The sequence below is a fragment of the Neolamprologus multifasciatus genome, chromosome 3, assembly GCF_963576455.1.
Source record: "Neolamprologus multifasciatus chromosome 3, fNeoMul1.2, whole genome shotgun sequence".
NCBI classification, from domain to species: Eukaryota; Metazoa; Chordata; class Actinopteri; order Cichliformes; family Cichlidae; genus Neolamprologus; species Neolamprologus multifasciatus.
In genome coordinates this window covers 41937095-41961019 of record NC_140441.1, presented here as the reverse complement: position 1 = coordinate 41961019, position 23925 = coordinate 41937095, and the positions used below count along the sequence as shown (strand labels likewise).

At 40.3% G+C, this 23925-nt stretch overlaps 1 protein-coding gene and 2 long non-coding RNA genes across 5 annotated transcripts; 1 reads left to right on the top strand and 2 right to left on the bottom strand.

Moving 5' to 3' along the window:
- Window positions 1-865: 865 nt before the first annotated feature.
- LOC146523280 (NXPE family member 3-like) lies at window positions 866-12938 on the bottom strand. Of its 3 annotated transcripts, XM_085153667.1 has the most exons (8): window positions 12262-12938; window positions 11926-12216; window positions 11644-11815; window positions 4108-4560; window positions 3584-3876; window positions 2925-2995; window positions 1689-1895; window positions 866-1611 (listed from the first exon to the last, which is right to left on the bottom strand). In XM_085153667.1, the coding sequence occupies exons 2-8, from the start codon at window positions 12048-12050 to the stop codon at window positions 1055-1057; spliced, it is 1878 nt and encodes a 625-aa protein (XP_085009793.1). In that variant the 5' UTR covers window positions 12051-12216; window positions 12262-12938; the 3' UTR covers window positions 866-1054. The 3 variants fall into 3 exon arrangements, with proteins under 3 accessions (XP_085009793.1, XP_085009792.1, XP_085009795.1); XM_085153666.1 differs by having other exon boundaries at window positions 11926-12938; XM_085153669.1 differs by having other exon boundaries at window positions 4108-4554; window positions 11926-12938.
- LOC146523279 (uncharacterized) lies at window positions 12573-19923 on the top strand. The gene is made up of 2 exons (XR_014873028.1): window positions 12573-12645; window positions 18436-19923. It is a non-coding gene; the product is annotated as an uncharacterized LOC146523279 (long non-coding RNA).
- Window positions 14952-22744, bottom strand: LOC146523278 (uncharacterized). Its single transcript, XR_014873029.1, has 2 exons — window positions 21590-22744; window positions 14952-20055 (listed from the first exon to the last, which is right to left on the bottom strand). It is a non-coding gene; the product is annotated as an uncharacterized LOC146523278 (long non-coding RNA).
- Between the last annotated feature and the right edge of the window lie 1181 nt (window positions 22745-23925).

Sequence of the window (23925 nt, the reverse complement as noted above, 5' to 3'; positions counted from 1 at the left end):
ATGTCTGATGTTAATGTGTCTGGTTTTGCTTCCCTTTGTCTCGTTAGGCCTGATTTGCCCCAGCTGTGTTTCCCTCCTGTTACCCATTCCCTGATTGCTCCCTCTGTGTATTTAAGCCCTGTGTTTCTTTGTGTCTGTGTCGTGATCTACTCTCATTTATGCTGTGTGTTCTGTCTGCCTGTTCATGTAAGTTTATTTGGATTTTTGGGTTTTTGTTACGTTTTGCAATCCAGCAATAAAAGCTGAGTTTTGAGTTACTTTCCGTCTCCGAGTGTCTGCACATTGGGTCCTTCTACTTCCACTCCTGCCTGCACACAGCCCTAACCTGACAATAACATTCATAAAAATGTCAGGTACCCACAGAGTAAGAATAAAAATAGGTTTTTAATCTGGACTTAAAAACTGGCACTAATGTAGCTTGTCTAATATGGAGAGGAAGGCTATTCCAAAGCGTTTGAGCTGCTACAGAGAATGCTCCGTCTCCTCTAAGTTTCATCTGTGACTTAGGGACAGAAAGCCACAGTTTCTCAGCTGACCAAAGCGAACGAATGGGGACATGGGGCTTCAACAAATCAGAAAAAATAAACAGGTGCCAGACCATTTAGAGATCTAAAAACCAATAAAAGGACTTTAAAACGAATCCCAAATTCAATTGGAAGCCGATGTAGAGAAGCTAAAACCAGAGTGATGTGGTCGAATTTCCTTCTGCCTCAAAAATATATCGGTTAAAGATCTGGAGCACATTCTACCAGATATTGTCCATATTTGTGGCGAATACAAAGGTATCACTACCTCAAATAGTACAAAATTTTAAGTCTTATTCTAATCAAAATAAACAGATACAAAAATGACATGAACAAGAGAAGTCTATTGAGAGTTTATTGAGCTTGTTTTAGAAAAGTGAATATGCTTGGCCTTGAAAATTTCAGCTTGAAAAACACTCATATCATTGAGGCCTAGACTGAAGATTAGTTTTTGCAATTTTTGAAAAGTTACTTTTGGATTTTTTATAGTTTAGTTTAAAATTGTGCACGGACTGCCAAAATAAACACATCTATCCACCCTTTTGAGGACATATGTAGGACAAAAGAATATTAATCATGTTCTTGATAATTGAAGGTTGTGGGTGGAGCTCATGTGGCAGATGGTGGGCCACAACCATCTCCCAGGCATCCACTAGATGGACATTCAGTTCTTTGAACATATCCCTGAGCACCTTGTCCTGCTGTAATGAGTACCAATCACTGTTAGTAGATGCATGAAGGAAGGTCGTCAAACTTTTGGGGTTTCCAGTCCGAATGACAATCATTGTGTCTGGAGCCCTGGACAGCAGCCGGACCATTGCTCTGCGGATGGTCTGCAGCCGGCGGATAAAGAACTCAATAGGGAAAGTGCCAAAGTGTGCCCAGATACCAAGTACTATGACCGTGTCCCTGCCTCCAGCCACCTCGTCGAGCTCATTGGCAATATAATGCAGCTCAATGGCTGGGACACTGACGGATCGTAGAGGAGGACCGTGGGTGCGGTATGTCACCAAAATGTTGTTTTTGTGGTCCAGGGACATCAAAGGTCCAATTGTTTTCTGGATATGCATGTTAAATGCCTTTAGATCTAAAAAGGATTACACAGGGAATAAGTTAAGCAGCAATAAATCAGTCGATGCCAGAAAGGTTTAGTAGATCTGCTACCTGGTAGTGCTGCATCAAGGTACTCAAACCACTGCCTCATGGTGGAATCTCCATACATATGAACGGTTTTTCCTTTTAGACACTGAGTGATGGCTGAGGAAGAGTTGAACTGATGAATTGGGGTCACACCTAGTCCTCTCCACACACCCTGAAAGTAATAGCCAGAGGGTCCAGACCCCACTCTGCTGCTAGGCACCTCTGACTCACCTGACCAATAAAACAAACAAACAATTGTATATTAGTGTATTTATTATATACACAATGTAAACATCAGATGATACAATGATACAATCACTAAAGAGAGAACACATTTTTACACTGCTAAAGTTAAAGATATTTCTCTATTCAGATTTGATATCTGATGTGTGATTAAGACATTATAGGGAGCAGCCCACAGTGGTCCTAAACCTAACTAGATTTTAATGTGGTCTATTATTCGTTGAAGAATTTCCAAGCACTTTTACCACTACTGTTGCTAAGTGTGGGTAACTTTCAGGAAGCTTTATCACTATGCTCTGCGATTTTATGTCCTGAATGTGCGCAGAGTGAAAAGAAGTGGTTATGTCTTAAATTTATTTTAATTTTAATTTTTTAATTTTGTGCGGAGGACCGAAGCTAGTAATGAGAGCTAGGATTCCAGCCGCAACTCAGGAGATTAACCCCCTGGTTTTGTGCATAACCTTGTGAGACAACTGAGGGAGAATGTTCAGGGGACAACCAGAACTGTGGTGCCTACCAGTGTGCCAACATGTGCTGGAACAGAGCACATTGAAAAAGTAGAAGATTTAACGACAACAATCCCTATACTTGCCTAATTTTGACTTATGTGAAGTTACTTAAAACTCAAGTTGAACAACCACTGTTTGACTAAGCGAGGGAAATCCGGAAGTCACTTCAAAGACAAATCCAAGAGAACTGAATGAGACTTCAAGGGAGCTATCTATGCCAAACAATATTACTGAAAGCAAGCTGAAGGTAATCTTACAAAACACAAAGGAAGATCAGCCTAATTCAAATCTGGGAAGGGGTTTAATTTTTACTGGCCTATTCCATATCTTGTATTTTCATAATAGACCTCCTTATTTTAGGAGATAATAGAATAGTAAAATGAATAATAAACTGCTTGCAATTAGTGCAACATCCATAGTGTTTTAGTTGAATACTGTAAGTACTCCACTTACTCCTTTCAGTTTTTTTTTTTGTTAGAGACACCAATAGTAAAGAATCAGGCTTTACCGTTCTGTTTGGGCAAAACGTTGACACTCGCCACTCCTGAAGGAGGAATAGCGACTTTCAGATTGACACCACTTAGGGAAAGAACACATATTGAAATATTTTAACAAAAATGGCAGAGAAATTTTATTTTTTCTAAACTAGAATTGAATCAAACACAGCAGTCAGCAAAAACACTTGGGTTTGACACATCAGCTGGTGACCCCCCCCCCCCCCCCCCTTCAGGCACATTACCATAAAAAGAACATCACAATACAGTTTAAAAGTAAACTTCTTTCACTGTCACAACAAATCGTGAGTTACTCATTTATGCTTTGCCCAACTCTGCTCACATCCTCTGGCTGTAGTTTGTTGCATTGCAAATGCATGTTGTTAATAGGGAAGTTGCAGTCTCTCTGGTGCCACATACATACTCATAACATGGTTGACAGTTGCTTCTCCCGTCTCTTCTTCACTATTTAAAATTTCACCTATCAGCCATCAGAAATGCCAATACTGATGATAATATCAGATAGCTAAATAATTGACAGCTGCCTGCTAATACATCAGTAGGGCTGTAATAAAATTCTTTTACTTTGATTCTAATTGATTAATTTTAGTTCTGCCTCTTCATACATAAAACTCCAGAGATTTACCACCTTTAGAATATAGGAAATGCTTACCTCTGAAAGAGCTTCTCCATGGTGCTAATTTTTTGTTTATATCCTCCATTGAAGTTGCTGATCCTGGTATCACAGCTTAGACTTTTTGGCTTGTAGCAGAACCATGGCTCATTTGTATGGAGGTCAGTGTAGTTGCACACAGGCTGCTGGGTTGGACGTAGACATACATTACAAGTGGTAGTTTCAGTGACTGAGCCTAAGTGGAACTGGCTCTTGAAGAAAATCCTGTCAGGATGTTCTGTGTTCAGCCTTCGCAGCTCTGTGACTGCCTCACTGGGGTGAACCAGTATCACCTAGTAGGACAAATAATTAGAATTTTGTAACCTGCTCTGTTTGTTTTATAGACCGCACTTGTCACCAACAGAACAATCAAATGAAATCAAGATTTATCACAGACTGGCAAATGGTCTGCAGATGAAAAATGAAGCTAATGTGAAGTGCCACAAAGTGAATCTTGTGATGTGACCACTTGATGTTAGCTTCAAAAGCAAACAAGCAATAATAGTTAACGTAGTAAGCGTCACCTGAACCTGTGCGTTTCCTTCCCAAAGTAAAGTGAATATAGCAGAGTAGGAGCCATTAAGATGATCTAACACTTGCCCTGCCACACCAGCACCAAGGGTTGGGTTATGCAGCCGGGCAAGTAAGACATCTCCCCCAGACCTCTTCAAGTGTCCCTGGAAATCATGCATTTGAATCATAACCTCAAGTTTGTCTCCCATGTGCCACTGTCCCCCTCCCCACCTTGGGAGAATGGTGAAGGCACTGTGGGCTGGGTGACTGGTACTGCTCAGGGAAAGAGGTGATGGTAAAGATGGAGTTTCAGGCCAAGCGATGGAATCTAATAGGCGTTGTTCTTCAAGAGCTTCCTTGGTGGATAGTGGTTTTAACTTGCAGAAGTCATAATGCATGTCAGCAGGTGGAGTGACAGTGGCAGTTCTTGGAATGATGAAGGTGGTGTTCACTTTAATCTGAAACTGGAAAAAGGAGAGAGTATGACATTGACAAAAGGACATTCAACCAGGTATACATCATACAGCTATTCATCTTTAGTTCCTAGCACAGTATGGTGGGCGTACATATTGGCTTTTCTAGCAGAGAGAGGAAGAGAGTGATGAGCCTTGGTAGGGTTATATAAAGTCTGCACAGGTTGAGACTAAATTTAATCCAACTGTTCCAAACCTGATAAAAGACATATTTCTGATTTCTAAAACTATATGTCAGCTTTTTCAATGTAAATATTTTTACAATATTACATCATGCCAATTATCTATTGTTCGTGGCCTCGAGCTTAGCCATTTTCTTGTAACAGTCTTTTTACTGCCCACCAATAGTGCCTGTAGTCTAAAGCAGGGGTGTCCAACTCCAGGCCTCAAGGTCCAGTGTGCTGCAGGTTTTAGGTGTGTCCTTGATCCAACACAGCTGATTTAAATGGCTAAAATACCTCCTCAACATGTCTTGAAGTTCAGAGACCTAGTAATGAACTAATCATTTGATTGAGGTGTGTTGACCTAGGGTGAGATCTAAAACCTGCAGGGACACCGGATTTCTGTTATGGCTGTGGTGGCTGACGCGTGGAGCATTGAGAGGAGGACCCAAGCGCAAGTACTGACTAGGAGTGAGCTTTTTTTGTTTTTTTTTTACAGTGGCCAAACGAAAAACAAATGACAGCTGAGCATGGCAGCGACTAAACTAACAAAACAACCTAAACTGGAAGGAGCAGGAAACATAAAAACCTGAAACGGGGAAACATGGAACATGCAGACCAACGGCGAGAGACACAGGACTGAGAACATGAAGAACTCAGCAGGTGATACACTTGAGAAATGCAAGAGAACATGCAGATGAACGAACAACAAACAGAAGAAGACACAGGGCTAAAATACACGAGGAAACAGGAGGGACTAATCAGGCATCACGAGAAAGGGAGGAGGCACACAGACATAAGACAAGGACTATCAAAGCATTATTTGTGACGAGCTCATCGGCTTACTAAAAAAGAATGGTAGCTAGCTTGTACTGTTGGGACGTAATATTGTTATAAGCTAAGATGACCTTAAAAGAGCGGGGCTACATGTGGTGATGCTAGCTAGCGTTACAGATGTGTTGATGACACCTGGGTCAAAATCAAAACCCAAGAAGTAGAATCCTTCACTGCACACATTAACTCTGTGGATAAAAACATAAAGTCCACCAGCAAAGACACAAAGGATAACTATTTGCCATTCCTGGACTGTGCCGTGTGCATCGAAGAGAATGGAAACCTCAACACTGAAGTTTACTGGAAGCCCACACACACGGACCAATACCTCGTCTTTGGCTCCCACCACCCTCTGGAACACAAACTTGGAGTAATCGGGACCCTACAACACCGAGCAGAAAATGTTCCCTTTAAGTCTGAGGCGAAACCCAGGGAACACACACATGTAAAGGAAGCTCTTAAAACATGCGGTTATCCTAATTGGGCTTTCATCAAGTCAGCAAAGAGGCACAGAAAAGAAGATCAGACACCAACTAGGGAGGATCAGAAAGACAAATGCAACAAAATTGTCATCCCCTATGTAGCCGGTGTATCAGAGAAACTCAGGAGAGTCTTCTCCAAGCACGACATCCCATTTTACTTCAGGCCCAGCAACACACTCAGACAGAAACTGGTTCATCCCAAAGACCAAACTCCTAAACACAAGCTCAACAACATATTGTAGCTGTACAGTGCAGCTTTCATACCTTGGCTCGTGTGATTAGGTAGAGGATCAAGAGGGGGTCCATGACCCTCCTGCGGACACTCCCATAGGGCTTAAAAGCTGGGACTCTCCACCAATTGTGCTCAGAACTGAAGAAGCTTCTCGAATGAGAGGTGAAACGTCTTCAAGAAAACTTAAAGAAGTCCAGACGCTTTTCTTTTCAAACTCCTTAGATTACGATGACCTGGATGACTGAGAACCTTCACAGACATATAGCTAGCGTTTGCCATTTTAGCTAATTACCTTCACCAGGTGGGCCACAGGTGTATAGTGGGAGGTTCAGCTCTCCATTTCACTGCAGTCCCTTCATTCTTTATATATCCGTGTTGGACTGAGTGTAAATACAGAGGCTGAATGGCCTTTGCACTGGTACGAAGTATGTGCGCTTGTACAAAGCTTTTGGCACCATCAGCACTGTAAAATAGCCAGGCAACAAGCCTGTGTCTGTCAAACCAATTAGAGAACTTACATTACACTGTATGGCTAATTTGCATTACTTTGGGATTTCTGAAATGAGATCCAATAGCTAATCTATTTTCAAACAGAGTCCCACAAATAACAGGTATCCCTTTAGAAATAAACAGTGATACTTCTAAAAACCGTGTATTCCCACACAGCATTTAATTTAGCTAGTTTAGGAAGATTTCACTTTTCTAATAGTTTCACAGGCTAATAGTTTTTAAACAGAATACCACAAACAACATGTATCCCTTTAGAAATAAACTGTGATACTTCTAAAAGCACATATTCACACCTAGCCACACTAGCACTGTATCAACCCCCAATGTTCCTTTAATGCAACTAGCCCTATAATTATCTACTAGTCACAAACACACTGCAACAGTAAGACTTGTTGATTACACATGGATGATTTAACTACTTTAGGGGCATTTTACTTTTTTCTTTAGCGCTCCGAAAAGACACAGAGGCTAATAGTTTTAAATAGAGCACAACAAACAACAGGTATTCCTTTAGAAATAAATTTTTCTTGTGTTACTTCTAAAAACTACAGATTCTTAACTCTGCAACAGTTAGACAGAGTGGGTTACAGTTAGGCCCCCAACAGTCAGCAAAACAAGTCATAAAACAATAAAAGAGGCTCCTTTTATCAAGAGCATCCCGGCACACATCTCAACTGTAGTTCCATAGTTTCCACATTTTTTAATTACAAACAGTTCCATTATCTTATCTTATCATATCAGAGGTCAACTGAAACCTTGTCCAACTGAACCTCCAAAGGTTTTTCACATTTTCTTACACCCCACACCTTTATCTCTACAGGCAGACAATTACACCTCCTACTGACCAACCGAACCACCATATCGTTTTAACTTTTTATTTTTTCACCTGAATGTGCGTTGGAGCTGACTTTGCTACCCGCACAGAGCATTTCTCACAGTCGGGCGCTGCTTATACAATAGAGAAAAGCAACAATACAGCGTGTTTCTCTGCTCCAAGAAATCCGAGGGCCTTTCACAAGCTAAGCATGTCTGTTATACCCAGCGCATAAATGTCTGTATGTCAGCGCTGATTATTCAAACCCTGTTTAAAATGTGACACACATATGTTGTCCGAAAACAATTCCTCTAAATTTGCAAAGTTACTGATTTTAAAAAAAGATATTTTCAAATTTTTAGTTGCATGTCAAACAACATGCATAGCTAAATTCACAATGGTATAACCGTGCTAAATAAAAGAGGCCCAGGCACCAAAGCACTCTAATGCAAACCTCTAAACTGTATGTTGATAAGTACATGAAGTGTATCTCTACCTCTACAGCTGAAAACAGTTTGTATCTGCACTCTGAGGGTCTGCTGAATTGTTTTTTAATACGGCACTTTTAGACGAACTGCAGATGAAGAAATCCTCTTTATTGTAGAAACTGTCCCTAAGCTATTGTTGCTCATACTTACTGAGTTCCCTAGCTACTTCTTTACTATGTCAGTAAACGTTTTGAAAAGGAAGCTGTTGTAGATTTAAAGAAACATCTTAATTGAAGCAAAGGCTAAAAATTGGAATAAATTTTATGTGACTGTTCATATTAAAGCCAACAACAAGTGAAAATCTAAAAACCGGCTCCAAGCCGTTGTATTAATAATCCCCCCCGCCCCCCTCTCTCTCTCTGTGTGTGTGTGAGTGTGAGTGTCCGCCCTCACAGACGGAAGGTCACAGCAGGAGGTTTTCTCAAACGCATTACCAATCAGTTTATTTTTTACAAGAAGTGTAGCTCATACAATGGTATAAATGTATTCTTTGCGATACTTTATAAATATGAAACTCTTTTGAGTTCAGGCACATTGTGAAACAAGAATCTAAATATTTGTGTCACAATTTCTATAAAAGCATGTTGTTTACGTGGATAATGCAACAAATCTTTTGTGCGTCCTATTAATGATCAATGGTAATTGAAGAGGAAGCTTGAACCCTGGCTCAGGACATTTTCATGACAAGTGTCAGCGCAGACATGTGCTAACGAGAGAACATGTTTTATCATCATAAAGACTGTGATATGAAGCATTGTTAAAGTGTCACTTCAGTAATGTTGACTCATGTTTTTTAATAATGACTTTAAAACACTAAACACTAATTTATGTGGTTTATTTTAAGTTTACAGAATAAAATGTGGTAAGACGATGAGTTTTACTTCTCACTGACCGTGTTATGTGTATCTATTTATCATGTATGCTACTTTGCTCTGTGGACTGTAAAATGTTTCATTGTGTTCATAAAATAAACCAGGCTTTCACTGTCTGCATCTTTTACTGTTTTTCTGCGTTTGTTCACTCCAAGTTTGACAAAACCTACAGATATCCAGAGTTAACTCGCTAACAAATGTGGAGCAGTCTCAGTGTATTTAGCTGCTTTTTCCCTAAACACAACCAACTGAGAGAAACGCCTGTAGTCCTCACTTTGGTCATTTGAATGTTGAAGGAGATTTGTTCCATAGACACCTAATACTAGTGTTTCCTGCACTTAATCCATCACTGCTATGTTCTATTTAGATCCAGATTCCTTTTATAGTTTGTAGTTTCTTTACTAACACATTTGTAGATGAGTTTATTGCTGAACAACACAGCTAGCAGTCTCACACACTCTTTAGGTTTTTCAAGTTTTGTGTGTAATGGTTTAGTCTCTCAAACCTTATCCTTTTCTCCCCAGTATCACAACAGTATGACTCCCAAAGTACGGCTCAGTAAACAACCTATGATTCTAAAGCCAGAACAGAAAGATACAGTTGGAAGATGAATGATTGTGTTTTTATGATGCATAGTAAAACTACCCCCTCTTGTTCTTCTCTGTGTTGTTGTTGTTCTTGTGTGTGTGTGTGTGTGTGTGTGTCTGGTTGTGTGTGTGTGCCTTAGAAGTCAAATAATACACTAGCCATACTTAAAAAAAACATCTGAATTTCATTTAGGTGTGAAGGGCAAGCTTTACTTACTTAAGTACTGAATATTATGTCACTTATTTATGCGCAAATGTTTTTATAATGAAGAACATTAAAACATTACTGTTGGCCACATGTCGGGAAATGGCCATCACACTGTCATTTAGAATTGTTTAAATAACTCGTGTCTTAAGTCCTTCCATCAAACAGAAAATAAAAAAAAAGTCGCATGGTTCACTTTTATATCACAAAATGTTAGAAATACAAGTCGTTCATAACAAACTGAAAGGCTGGGAGTTTAAAATGCAAACCAATGGAAGCAGAAGTAGAAGACTATAATGTCACAGAGCATACGGTGTCTATTATTGTGTAGACATGTATAAATAAGAGCTTAATTTCTTAAGAAATAAACAGGTGGAGTGATCTTTATCAAAAGTGGATGTTGCATCTGTGGCTAAACCACTGTACCCAAAAAACTTTAAAAATCTACTGCGTGTGAGGCTGTGTAAGTAAAGCTTGCCCTTCACACCCGCGTGTAACAAACCATTTGTTGGGGGTTGTGGATTTGGCACGCCAGCATTGTGAAAGTGGGGAAACATGTTTCTGGCTGAGCATAAGATTTCTGCTTACTACTTAGAATCTCAGTTCTAAATGAAATTCAGATGTTTTTTTTAAGTATGGCTAATGTATTATTTGACTTCTAAGACATACACACGCACACACACACACACACACAGACACACACACAGACACACACACACACAGACACACAGACACACACACACACACACAAGAACAACAACAACACAAAGAAGAACAAGAGGGGGTAGTTTTACTATGCATCATAAAAACGCAATCATTCATCTTCCAACTGTATCTTTCTGTTCTGGCTTTAGAATCATAGGTTGTTTACTGAGCCGTACTTTGGGAGTCATACTGTTGTGATACTGGGGAGAAAAGGATAAGGTTTGAGAGACTAAACCATTACACACAAAACTTGAAAAACCTAAAGAGTGTGTGAGACTGCTAGCTGTGTTGTTCAGCAATAAACTCATCTACAAATGTGTTAGTAAAGAAACTACAAACTATAAAAGGAATCTGGATTTAAATAGAACATAGTAGTGATGGATTAAGTGCAGGAAACACTAGTATTAGGTGTCTATGGAACAAATCTCCTTCAACGTTCAAATGACCAAAGTGAGGACTACAGGCGTTTCTCTCAGTTGGTTGTGTTTAGGGAAAAAGCAGCTAAATACACTGAGACTGCTCCACATTTGTTAGCGAGTTAACTCTGGATATCTGTAGGTTTTGTCAAACTTGGAGTGAACAAAAGCAGAAATAGGGGTTGGTACAGTGCTAGTGTGGCTAGGTGTGAATATGTGATTTTAGAAGTATCACAGTTTATTTCTAAAGGGATACATGTTGTTTGTGATATTCTGTTTAAAAACTATTAGCCTGTGAAACTATTAGAAAAGTGAAATCTTCCTAAACTAGCTAAATTAAATGCTGTGTGGGAATACACGGTTTTTAGAAGTATCACTGTTTATTTCTAAAGGGATACCTGTTATTTGTGGCACTCTGTTTGGAAACTATTTGCTTAGCTTAGTGCAACCACCCCAGAAAATTGCAAGGCAAAGAAATGGGCTATTGCACAATGGCCAAGTCAGTTACTGAATATGCTTTCCAGTTATTAAATACAAAACTAAAGGCAGAAAGACCTACAAACAAGCTGCAACAGAACTTGGCTGCAGTAAAAGCCTAGTTAGTAGAGCATCTGAGTGGGAACACAGCATTTTTATTTAATTTCTATGGGTTTTAAGCTTCTGGCAGTCACACACACACACACACACACACACACACACACACACACACACACACACACCTGCACATGCACATACACAAAGTAGTTTGAATTAAGCAAAAGTCCTCACCTCCAGGATATCCATGATGTACAGCATTAAGATAAAGATAAACACAACCAAGAAGAGGAAGATGTATCCATGCTTTGGAAGGCAAGTGCGAACTTTCTCGTTACAAAGGTTAAACTTCATGATTGCTAAACTCTCATCATCTCCGGCTGCAGTGTTGTACGGTGACCTGGTACTGGATTTGAGAACGAGAATATTAACTAATAACTGCTCAAAAAAATAATACATAACATTAAACAAAGGCAAGTACATTAACAATGCTAAATACATAAAAATCTTTCCTACCTCAAAGGAGGTGACTCTTTGAGTCCCTGTGACGAAGGTGATTGTGCTGCTTTACAAGTAATTATTAGTTCTCTTTGTTTGGACTTCTTGGTTTCCAGGTAGTTATTGCAAAAGGGTGGTAACATGAGACAAAATACATACAATATCTAATCCTTATGCAACAATGTAACAAGGTACTTTTATTACCAATGTTGTTATGTGTGAAAAGATTTTACCTTATTACCTCTATGTTTAGCTTATTTAAATTGCAGAGTAATGCCTGTACATAGCGTGTCAGCAAAAACAAAGTGTCTGCTCAAGTTTAGACAAACACCCACATGTATTGTTTTAACCCACTACAAGATCGTTAATCAACTTGTCCTCTTCGTCTTGCAAGCTTGCATCCTGTGCAGCCTCGTATGCACGCAGCAGATAAGAAGTTGTTTTTTTCCTAACTTGTACTCCACCCATGAGTGTTACGTGAGAGGGCAGTATATAATAAACTCTGAGTGAACGCCTGGCGCGCTTCCTGCATAGGATTCGCCCATGTACATGAATTAACTCTGGGCCCGTGGTTCTTTGCTTTCCTGAAGTTTTTCTCCTTACATTTCTTGGTCCTCCGAGTCGGACAGCCTCCTCAAGGGAGGAGCAAAAGCCCTGGAGCGTAAAAAAAAAGTTAAGCGGTCCACGACGCTGGGATCCAGTGTAAGACCTCAAACATAGATGGAGAGATCTTGGAAGGTAAAGATTCCACTCAATCACACTCGCGTAAAATGAAAGGGTTGACAGTCTAATCCACTGTACGGATTTCTACGTGTAATAAGGTTGACCCACTGTAAGAGCTCATAGGACTAATCCGCCGAAAGGATTGTAAAGTAAAACACGTTAAAGGTCTCACCCGCCGTAAGGGTTTAGGAGTGATCCGCCGTAAGGATCTGCGCGACTGTGTATAAATGTCTGTTTTCTGTGTGTCGGAAGTAAGTTAATTTTTTTTTTACAGCACAGTAAGATGCTGAACTACTTCCTTTGTTACTGTCAAGGAGCTCAAGTACTGGTGACAAAGCGGAAAGGTTGGGTTTCATCCCATAAAACTGACACCGCTTCCTGATTAGCAGGAAGTGAAGGGCGTGTCAGCAACCACCCCCGCGTCTCGTGCCAGAGACGGCTCTGCAGTTGTGTGATAATGGGTCTTCAGCCCACCAAATTCACTGCTGAGGAGCAGTGGCTAGAGAAAAAATGTCCAGGCGCCGGACAAATTAGTGTTTGTAGATGGAGAAATTCTAAGAAAACAAAATGTCCCAGCTGGGAAGGAAAATGCAACCCCCCAGCTGTAACTCAGCTAAAAGAAGCTTTAGTAGAGGAACTAAATGACACAAAGAACTTAAAAAAGAAAGGTAGACGTGCACACGAATTGCAGCTTCATGCAGCCTGGGAGGAGGAAGTAAATAGACGTCAAGAAAATAAAAATAAAAAACAGCAACGGAAAGCTAAGCAATCAAAAATGCAAAATCCCCTTTTAGGCGGAACTCAAGCTGTGTGCGCCACCCTCCACCTTATGCACCAGCATCGCTTCCTGCACCAACGGCAGCAATGCCTGCCATAAAAACATACGTAGAGAAACACTGGGTGACCAGGAACACAGGGCCTCTGCCTGAGGCTTTGCAGTATGCAGAACATGCTTTCCGTGTAGTTACAAAAAAAAGGAGAAAGACGCAGGTATTTTCACAGTAGATCCAGCCACAGGATTTATTGCATTTTCAGAAGGATTCAGGGGACAAAGGCAGGGACAGAGAAGAGGCAGAGGAAGTTACAGAGGGAGAGGTTACAGACGCTCAGAACAAGATGGTGAGGAGAAAGATAACAAATGCTGGACATGTGGAGAGGAAGGTCATTTCTCAAGGAATTGCAGGTCAGGGACAGGAAGGCGTCAGCATGAGGATGAATGACTAGAGGATAGAGAACAAGCTGAGGAAAGTGAGGAAGACACAGAGGTGTTCAATGTTCACCAATTAGTTTCACAAGCTGTAGACAAACCCGAGATCACAGTACACGTTCACTCTGTGATACGGGGGCGTGTAAAACAGTATTCAACGTAAAATCAGACGAGACACTGTGCAGTCCTCGAAATCCTTTTATTAATCCACCACCCGTTCCTGCAGCCGCATCTGCAGCACCACCCGTTATACATTCACCCATATCAGGAAGAACATAATAATCCCTCATCAAGTAAAAACTGGAGATCAAAGTAGTTTAAAAAGGGTTGGAAACAGACCCGACTGAATAGATATAAATACAAGAGGAATAATGAAAAATAAACGAACGGCAAAATTAAATTACAACTTATCATTAATGTATTCATACTAATATGCTGAACCCTGTATGAAATAGCTGTAAACTACATGACGGAGAAGCTGAATTGAATATGAAAGTGCAAGTCTTTGCCACTGTGGGGCAAAGCACGCAACCACTGTGTGAGGTTGCGTTTTGGTCTTTTCTGAGCTGATGAGCAAGCTACACATTATCAGATCAGGAGCTGGCTGAGAACTCTTCAAAGAGAGGGAAATAGAACTATGATAACTGGAGTGTGCAGAGTTTCCTGAGCAGTTTTCCTGCATCTTGACTCATGTGTGTGGAGTGTTCATAGCATCATGTTTTTGTTTATTTGTTTTGGAGGGTGGCACAGTGGTTAGCACTGTTGCCGCACAGCAAGAAGGTCCTGAGTTCAATTCCACCATCAGGCCGGGGTCTTTCTGTGTGGAGTTTGCATGTTCTCCCCGTGTTTGCGTGGGTTCCCTCCGGGTACTCTGGCTTCCTCCCACCGTCCAAAGACATGCAGCTTGTGGGGATAGGTTAATTGGATAATCCAAATTGCCACTAGGTGTGAATGTGCGAGTGAATGTGAGTGTGAATGGTTGTCTGTCCCTGTGTGTTGGCCCTGCGACAGACTGGCGACCTGTCCAGGGTGTACCCCGCCTCTCGCCCTATGACAGCTGGGATAGGCTCCAGCGACCCTGAAAAGGATAAGCGGAAGCGAATGGATGGATGGATGTTTTGGAGGGTTAAAAAATAGTTAAATAAATTTGTGATCATATTTATGAATCACGATAGTACATGCCATTGGCCAAATGATTTATTTACGCAGATGAAAAAGAAAAAAGTGAGTGTTAATGTGTCTGACGTCACAGTGTTTTTGTGCGCTGTGTAAAAATAATTGCCTCTGATTGTGAGAGCGGTGATTCTGCAGGTCACCAGCTATTACAAAAAAAAAAAAAAAAAGAGTAAAAAAGAGACAAAATTTACATTGTAGATGAAAAATAATCATAGGAAAAAGGTTTTGTGTTGATCAGCCAAGAGCAACTACAATCTCATTTTCTGATTTTAAGAAAGGACAATTCACAAAAAACAGAGAGAGAGAGAGTTGTGTGTGTTGGTTAAGCAGTGATAATAATAATGAACATGTTTTAGTTTGTCACTTTCAGGCGACAAACAGACCTGAATCAATTTTCCACATGCAGCGGTCGGAAGAAAGTTATAGTTTAACATCATTAGAAACATTCAGGCCAAGTTTCTGGCTAACTTATTTACAGCTCCATGTGTCCCTCAACCTCACAAGCGAGCTCTCACTCCTCCCTGAAGACAAGGAATGCAGCTCCAAAGAGCAATAACATGGCAGATAAAGAGACAGCAGCAGAGTCCTGGGCAAAGAGTCCCAGCAAGCAGCAGCAGTGTGGACAAACAGCATCACAGAAGAAGAGCAAACCCATCATCCTGAATGATTGGATGAATGGCACTGTGTTCCCAACAAGCTGCAAATTCACTGTGCATGTGAAAAGAACGTTTGAGGAGAACTGAGGAGACTGTTGGAGTTTGACATTTGCCACTTTTGGAGAAAATGGCAAGAAGAGACAGTGAAACACAGGACAAAGCTGAAGGAGAACTGCCGGCTATTGGACTGTTGAAGTGGGAGAGGACAACAGAGTGAGAGAAGTGGTGAGAACACATAGGAATTTTGTTGTTTAATCTGGGAAATCAAAATTTGGGTTAGCAAACCTGGGAAAAACAAAACTGACTGCTTAAGTGAGAAAATTGTGAAAGAGTCTGAAACACTGCAAAAAGAAACATACAAAAATCACACACACACAAGCAGAACATGCATTAACCCTACTAACACTTCCAAATACAAGAGAGCTCATGAAGATTAGACAACATCTTAAGCATGTGAGTCTGTTTACCATCTTATCCAAGTCACTTAGTGTGACGAGAAGTGATGCAAAGACCAGTGGACTCATAGCACATTAGTTACAAAATGATTAAATAATAGCAGAGAAATGTGTAGGAAAGGCAGTTTTAAGAACATGTTCTGCTGGATATGCAGCTCCACAGACATGCATTAAACCTGCCTAATAACACAAACACACATGCAATGAAAATTAGCTTGTTATCTCTCATCAGTGTTAAAATAGGGTAAATTTAACAGACACTTGTTATCAAATGCTGAATTTATCCAATAATAATAATAAAAAAAATGACTCTCTAGGTTGCAGGACAACAGTTTAACTTTTGTGGGAAAAAAGATTCTGGTTTGACCACCCAGTGATCAGACAATAAATTTAGTTGTTAATACAGTAAATTGGGAGATGTTTTCTGCTTGTTTTGATGCAGCACAAGTAATTTACTGTATGAGGGAAATTCTATTTTTGTGATAATATTTTGAACATGCATTTCTGTTGTCCTGTCATCTTAGTGGGTTAATAGCTGATATGCAAATTAGTTGATCGTTCTTAGATTGAGGAAAGGTGACTGAATTTTAGCACGAGTGAATGGGATGTGTTGGAGTTTGTTAGAGTGGAGACTCTAAAACACTGAGTTTCCTGTTTTGATGTGTGAGTGTATCCTGTACTTAGATACACAACTCTGAATACGTCAGAACAAACTTCTTTTGTGAAGTGCATGACAACATGTCACATGTTTTATGATGACAGGAAAAAAGGAAAACTGAATAAAATGGGTGTGTGTGGCCTAAATGAGTGAGAAGCACAGATCTGGGGATTAAACTCATAGCTAATAATATATTAGGCTTATGTTGTGTGTTGTGCAGCTGATGGTTGGTTCGGAGTGAATCTAGCTGATGATTTTTCTTTTGTTGTGAAGTTGAGCCTGCCAATTAGTATGATAGTATGATAAACCATGCTAATGGTATGATTTACCCTCCTGAGATGAGGAGCTTGTGTCATGACGTAACAAGGCCTTTTTTATTTTGATACTTTCACAGTGCACTGAAAGTTTTGTTCGATAATCTCTCTCAGCAGATCTGCACGATTAGAAGCGCTATACGATACGTCGTCAAGAAAATTGTTACAAGTGAGTTTCTCCACATTGAAATGGGCTCGGGAGAAAGCCACTTATTTGGGACGATTAGAAAATGAGAGTCCCTGCCCAAAAAGGATTCAGCGAGGTAATCCGATCTAAAATTCTTCTTTTTCTTTTGAAATGACGTCATTTTGCTGAGGGTGGAAATCAAATGCGGCGATAGTTTCCACTATCAGCAAAGAAAGAATGGATGAATGAATGAATGAATAAATGGAAATAAAAACAAACTGACTGACTGATAAAACCTGACAAGACTTGACTACGACTCAAAGTTAACCTCCACCTAGACAGGACAAAAGGGTGGATGAATTTATGTGTTTCTTTTTACAGGAGCAGAAAGATGCCAGCAACATCTGAGGTTGCATACCGATTTAACTTTTAAATGCCACTTTCTGTGTCTGTGAATCTACCAGGGGTGTGTTATTCATGGGTTTGTGTTGTTCATAGAGATTACTGTGAGAAAGTGTGTATACACCTGCGCAGCGTTAACATTTACATTTCTTTTCTACAGCATTACAGTTCTTCATGTGACTTGATCATGTGATTTATACCAGAACAACTAGTTAATGTTTTTCTACTACAAGATTTCTGGGTTTATGTGTGAAGAAACTGTGTTTATAGGTTATGAGTGGTGATGCTGTTACACTGTGTTTTAGGGAAAATGTGAAGGTTATTTTGATTTCACTTCCAGATCTTGTTTTTCAGGCCATGATGGTGTGTATGCAGGCTCCTGGCGGAGCCAGTTTTTAAAGCAAACTTAATATGCAAACACACTAACATCTTTTACTGCAGGATTATAGGTCCGAGGTGGTGCTGCTCCAGAGGGGGAGATGCCCTGATGTTGCCTGGGACATGATCTAGCTAACCTTTTTCTTTAAGACAGGAATCTGGTTTTGATGAGTTGACTCATGGGAGTGTCCATGCGTCAAGAGGAGGGGTCCAGGATTAACATGAAACAATGAATTAACATTAAACTATATTTTATATGATTTTTGCAGCGATTTGTGTGATTAATAGTTCATTCAACGGGTATCAAACCTATGCAAGTGGTGCAACCATGTTCAGATGAGGCTTTGATGGCCTGTAAGTGAAGTTCACTGAACTAAAGAATGTGGTTTGATGATTGTTGACATGCTCTCCAAATAGAAGTTTTCCTCATAGCAAGGAAATACAGGTGCAGCAGTCATCTCCTGAGAAATCTTCAGAGGCCCGGTGAGAAGCAAGAACCATTCCAGGCATAGCTGACAGCCCAGGCAGTGGTTGAGGTCAAAGGTCGAGCTGATTGGGGCCCATCATGAGATTAGACTTTGGAGCCGCAGCAAGGACCACGAAACTGTGTTGGAATGAGAGCTGTGCCAAGGGGGCTTTCCAGAGGCCAACAGAGGAGATTGTGGACAACAGACGGGCACCTGAAGGATGAGGGGAGCGTGCCAAGCTCCATCGACAGCGCAGAGGGAGTCCGAGGATGACATCATGATTCTGTGAAAAGCACAGGAACCAGAAGCTATGGTGGTGATGACAGCAGTTTCCTATGAACATCACCTAATGCTGTGTCACTGTACTGTGCATACGATGACACTCTGAAGACTGCTGGGATCATAACAGCAGTAAGATAACTGGACCCAGCACCCTTTCCACAGAGGGTTTTTTTTTCTGCAGTAGAAGAGTCATAGGTATTCCTATCACAGGACAGAAAGTTCTCCACGCCCTTTTCCCATGGGTAGGGACTGGAAAACATACTGGACTATAGATTCGGCTTGTTCCTCAATGAATCCTGCAAGGTCAATGAGGGACATAACCAAGAAATGGACGCTCTCTGAATTGCTGTAATGCAATATCGTGTAGCACTGGACATGATCCTGGCTGAGAAAGGAGGACTGTGTGTCTTATTCAACACCATGTGCTGCACCTACATACCAGATAATGTACATTCTTTAAACATGGCTTCAGATTCTAAAGAGACTGTTGATCGGCGTTGGAGTTTTCCTGGTTTTATTTTACTTTACTTTATTATATTTTATTTTATTTTGCTTTTCTTTACTTGTGTTATACCTTGTTTAAAGGCTGTAATTTCACAGATGATAAGTTTATCACTCACAACATACGCAGATGTACCACAAACCGATGAAGATCATGAAGACTTCTTTTCCTATTTGTTAAATGAAGATGAAGTGCAACTAATTATGTAGTAACTGAAAATGTGAAAGACAAGTAGTTACTTACTGATGACTATGATGTAGACTCTGATACAAGTATCTAAGTTGCCCATAAAAACCAGCAAATGCATTCTATGATAAACTAACTGAAAATACATGTTGTAAGAATTTATGTCCTGATAAATGATATGCGTTTTGCCGTACAATTCAAATTGCTAAACACAGGCTGGAATGTGAAAAGATTTTACCTTATTACCTCTATGTTTAGCTTATTTAAATTGCAGAGTAATGCCTGTACATAGCATGTCAGCAAAAACAAAGTGTCTGCTCAAGTTTAGACAAACACCCACATGTATTGTTTTAAGATAAGAAGTTGTTTTTTCCTAACTTGTACTCCACCCATGAGTGTTACGTGAGAGGGCAGTATATAATAAACTCTGAGTGAACGCCTGGCGCACTTCCTGCATAGGATTCGCCCATGTACATGAATTAACTCTGGGCCCGTGGTTCTTTGCTTTCCTGAAGTTTTTCTCCTTACATTATGTGGGTGGAGTTGGAGGAGGAGTTGGAGGTGGAGTGAATGAAAGAATAACTGATGACGTCCTATTAAAACAATGGCCTATGGCTAAAGAGATACGTTATGTATTTGTATGAATATATAAAATACATTTATAAGTATATGAAATAGTGTTACAGTGAAACAGTGACTAGCTATTCCTGTAACACTAAGCAACAAAACAGTCATATAAGTCAAACTTCACTCAACTCATTCTTCTCGCTTCCTCCACTTCCGTACCATTGATTCATTAATGTTGAATTCCCTTGCAGCTGCTCTATTCCCATGTTGTTGCAGTATATTAATGACTAACTTCGTACTGTGGATAGATTATCTCAGTTGTTCTCCTGACTGAAGTTTGGTCTGTTTACAGCATCCTGCCATGCGATTGCATTTGCCTTTGCATGTTATATATTTGTATGAATATATAAAATACATTTATAAGTATATGAAACAGCTATTCCTGTAACACTAAGCAAAACACTAAGCTGTACTAAGTAAAAACCCACAGTACACCCATACTAAGAGGGACAAAAAGTATATGCACAGACTAATTAGTAAGGTTTTATTCTAACACGTTGTAATAGGTATCCCTTTTAGGGCAATAAGTCATCCTACCACTAATTGTGTTTTCAGGAAAGCCAACATACCATTAAGAGGCAAGTTCCCCTAGCTCCCATGTATTTTGGTCCCTGAACAACAAATAGGTCACTAGATAGGAAGAGACAAAAATGTAAACCTGTGACTATTATAAAAGGCATTTCTACTCGTAATCTGGATATACACCTGTGGTAGAGTCTCAAAAAAGGCAATAATGCTGAAGCCCTCTACAGGAAAGGGCAGAGCAGGCTGTACCTGCTGCGGAGACTCAGGTCTTTTGGAGTGAAGGGCCCACTCCTGAAGACCTTCTATGACTCCGTGGTGGCCTCAGCCATTTTTTACAGTGTTGCCTGCTGGGGCGGCAGCATCTCTGCTGTAGACAGGAAGAGACTGAACAGGCTGATCCGCAGGGCCAGCTCTATTCTAGGATGCCCTCTGGACCCAGTGGAGGTGGTGAGTGACAGGAGTATGATGGCTAAGCTGTCATCCCTGATGGACAACATCTCCCACCCCATGCAGGAGACTGTGACAGCACTGAGCAGCTCCTTCAGTGGCAGGCTGCGGCACCCACGGTGTGGGACGGAGAGATTTCGCAGGTCTTTCCTCCCCACTGCTGTCAGACTCTACAACAAAGACTTTGCAGCTGATGTGCAATAAGACTATGTGCGATACTCTTTTTCTGACAAAGTTGTATTTTTACTCAGTTGTATATAGCATTTGTATTCTATTTTTATCCTATTGTACATATTGTTTTATTTTATTTTAATCTATTGTATATAGTATTTTAATTTTATTCTATTCTATACCGTACAGTTGTGTACAGTATCTTCTTCTTCTTCTTTCAGTGTTCTCTAATTTTTGATGTATAATTTTGCACTGTCTACTTTCTGCTGTAACAAAACAAATTGTTTGTCCTGACTCCGTGTGTGTGTGTGTGTATGACATTCTGCAGCTTGCTTGCAGTTGTAGGGTATTGCGATCTGATGACGTGCAGTTAACATACCAGACAGTGGTGCACCTGCTCAGGACACTGTCGATACTCCTTCTGTAGAAGGTGGTGAGAATAGATGGTGGGAGATGGGCTTTCCTCAGCTTCCGCAGGAAGTAGAGATGATCTTCACAGAGGATCTATCAATGTTCAGTGGACCATGATCTCTCCTTGCACCCAGGAAGTCAACAATCATTTCCTTTTTTTTGTCCATGTTTAAAGACAGGTTGTTTACTTTACACCAGTCTGTTAGCTGCTTCGCCTCGTCTCTGTATGCTGACTCGCCATTCTTGCTGATGAGACCCACTACAATCGTGTCATTGGCAAACTTGATGTGGTTCACACAGTGCATTGCTGCACAGTCGTGAGTTATCAGAGTGAACAGCAGTGGGCTGAGCACACAGCCTTCAGGGGCTCCATGGACATGCTGTTACCGATCCAGACTATCTGCCTACTCCCAGTAGGCAGCAGTTTGCCACATATTGGCAACCAACTCTTTGCAGGCTGTTTCTATTTATGCTTATTACACCTTAACTACCACAAGTGTTCCCAGGTAATAATCACACACTTTTTAAATTTGCTTTAATAGGTAGTTAATATGTTATTAAATAGAGATGGGCAGTTTTGCATTTTGGTTTTTTCCTAACTATAACTCAGAAGCTTTCACAGGTAATTGACAGTCTTTTATTTTAACAGAAGAAAACCGCCGTAGCTTTAGCATAACAACAACAAAAGCGCTCTCTCCACCCAAAAAAACCACACACAGTCGCAGGGAGAGAGCGTCACACTGTAACCATGGCAACATAACGCTGTCGCCTGGAACAACAGAACATAGCTGTTGAACCCCAAACAGTCTGGACCTGCTACAAGAATCCTGCTCATGTTGGTCAATTTAAATCGCTCATACTGTAAACTGTAAAGCTGCTACGCTGGTCTTTTTAAACCACTTCAAGGTCACTTTAAATGGTCACCACCCATCTTGAGGAGTTTGCCCCCTCACATATACTAATGTGCCACAAACAGGACTTTAATATCACCAACCATTCCCATTTTATTACGGTGTGTCCATATAAATGGCCCACCCTGTATATACTGTACCATGGCAATAAAAAAATAGAACTTTGCCTTTCTGTTTTGACGGCAAGTTGACATTATCAGACTAAAAAAGCTGTCAAGCTTGTCACCGTGACACCACTGGCACATAAAAAAAATAACTTTGCATTTATGATTTTACAACTTGTGTTTCATAGCAGATTGTACTAGACAGAGTAGGCAGCCACACAGCCCTACAGGACTGTTTTGATAACACTGTTTGGAGTGTATTTGCAGAAGAATCAGACTTGGAGGGCCACATATCTGCTGTCAAAGTTAAAAAGGGGCACATTGAACCAGGTTGAGTAACAACAACACCAATTCATCAAGAATCTAATATGGGATCGCATCATACTATATCACTGTTGTGAGGTGGCAACAAGGCAAAGCAAACGTAGCCTATGTTTTACCTGATGGGTACAATGTTGCTGTTGAGGGGTTTCTGCTGCTGATTGTGCAGGAGGGCAGGGCTGTGTTGATCTCAGACTGTAGACATTAAAAAGTCCATAGGAGAGATGGTAGCTGATTAAACAAGTGTTATGAGATAATAACAAATTGCAAAGATTGGTGACAGTGCTTGGAACCATAAGACAACAAAAACTGTGAGAAATAAACTAGGCTCTGCCTGTGAATCACTCTTTGTCTCTCTTCCTCTTTCATCTCCTCATCTCATCTATCACTCTCCACTTGCTGTCCATCTGAGAACAAGGCACAATTTGCTATTGCAATAAAATATCATGTAATTATCCACACTTAACAACTCTTGCACTTAATCTATAATAAAATGATGACAGAAAAATGTTATAGAAGCAAAGCATTCCTGGAATACCTCTCCAACAACTGGCATATGTATTAATGTTACCTGTGTCAAGTCAAGTCAACTTTATTTATATAGCACATTTAAAAGACATCAAGTGTCGGCCAAAGTGCTGAACAGAGGAATAATATAATAAAAGAATTAAAAAATTAAAAATTAAAAATTAAAAATTAAAAATTAAAAATTAAAAATTTAAAAATTTAAAATAAAAATAAAAATAAAAAATTGTAAGACATGTAATATCAACGAGATCCGAAAGCCTTGGAAAATAAGTAGGTCTTGAGATTCGATTTAAAGACTTCCAAGGATGAAGAGAATTTTATGAAGGGGGGGAGACTATTCCAGAGTCTCGGGGCGGCAATGGAGAAAGCCCTGTCACCTCTAGATTTGAGCTGGGAGCGTGGAACTGATAAAACCATCTGACTGGAGGAGCGCAGAGATC

Excerpts from the sequence above, each read along its gene's own strand:
- LOC146523280 (XM_085153666.1), bottom strand. The coding sequence starts at position 12,050 with ATGTTACCACCCTTTTGCAATAACTACCTGGAAACCAAGAAGTCCAAA. Across the intron at positions 11,816-11,925 it reads AAAGAGTCACCTCCTTTGAG|TACCAGGTCACCGTACAACA; the intron begins GTAGGAAAGATT and ends TCTCAAATCCAG. Across the intron at positions 3,877-4,107 it reads AAGGAAACGCACAGGTTCAG|GTGATACTGGTTCACCCCAG; the intron begins GTGACGCTTACT and ends TTGTCCTACTAG.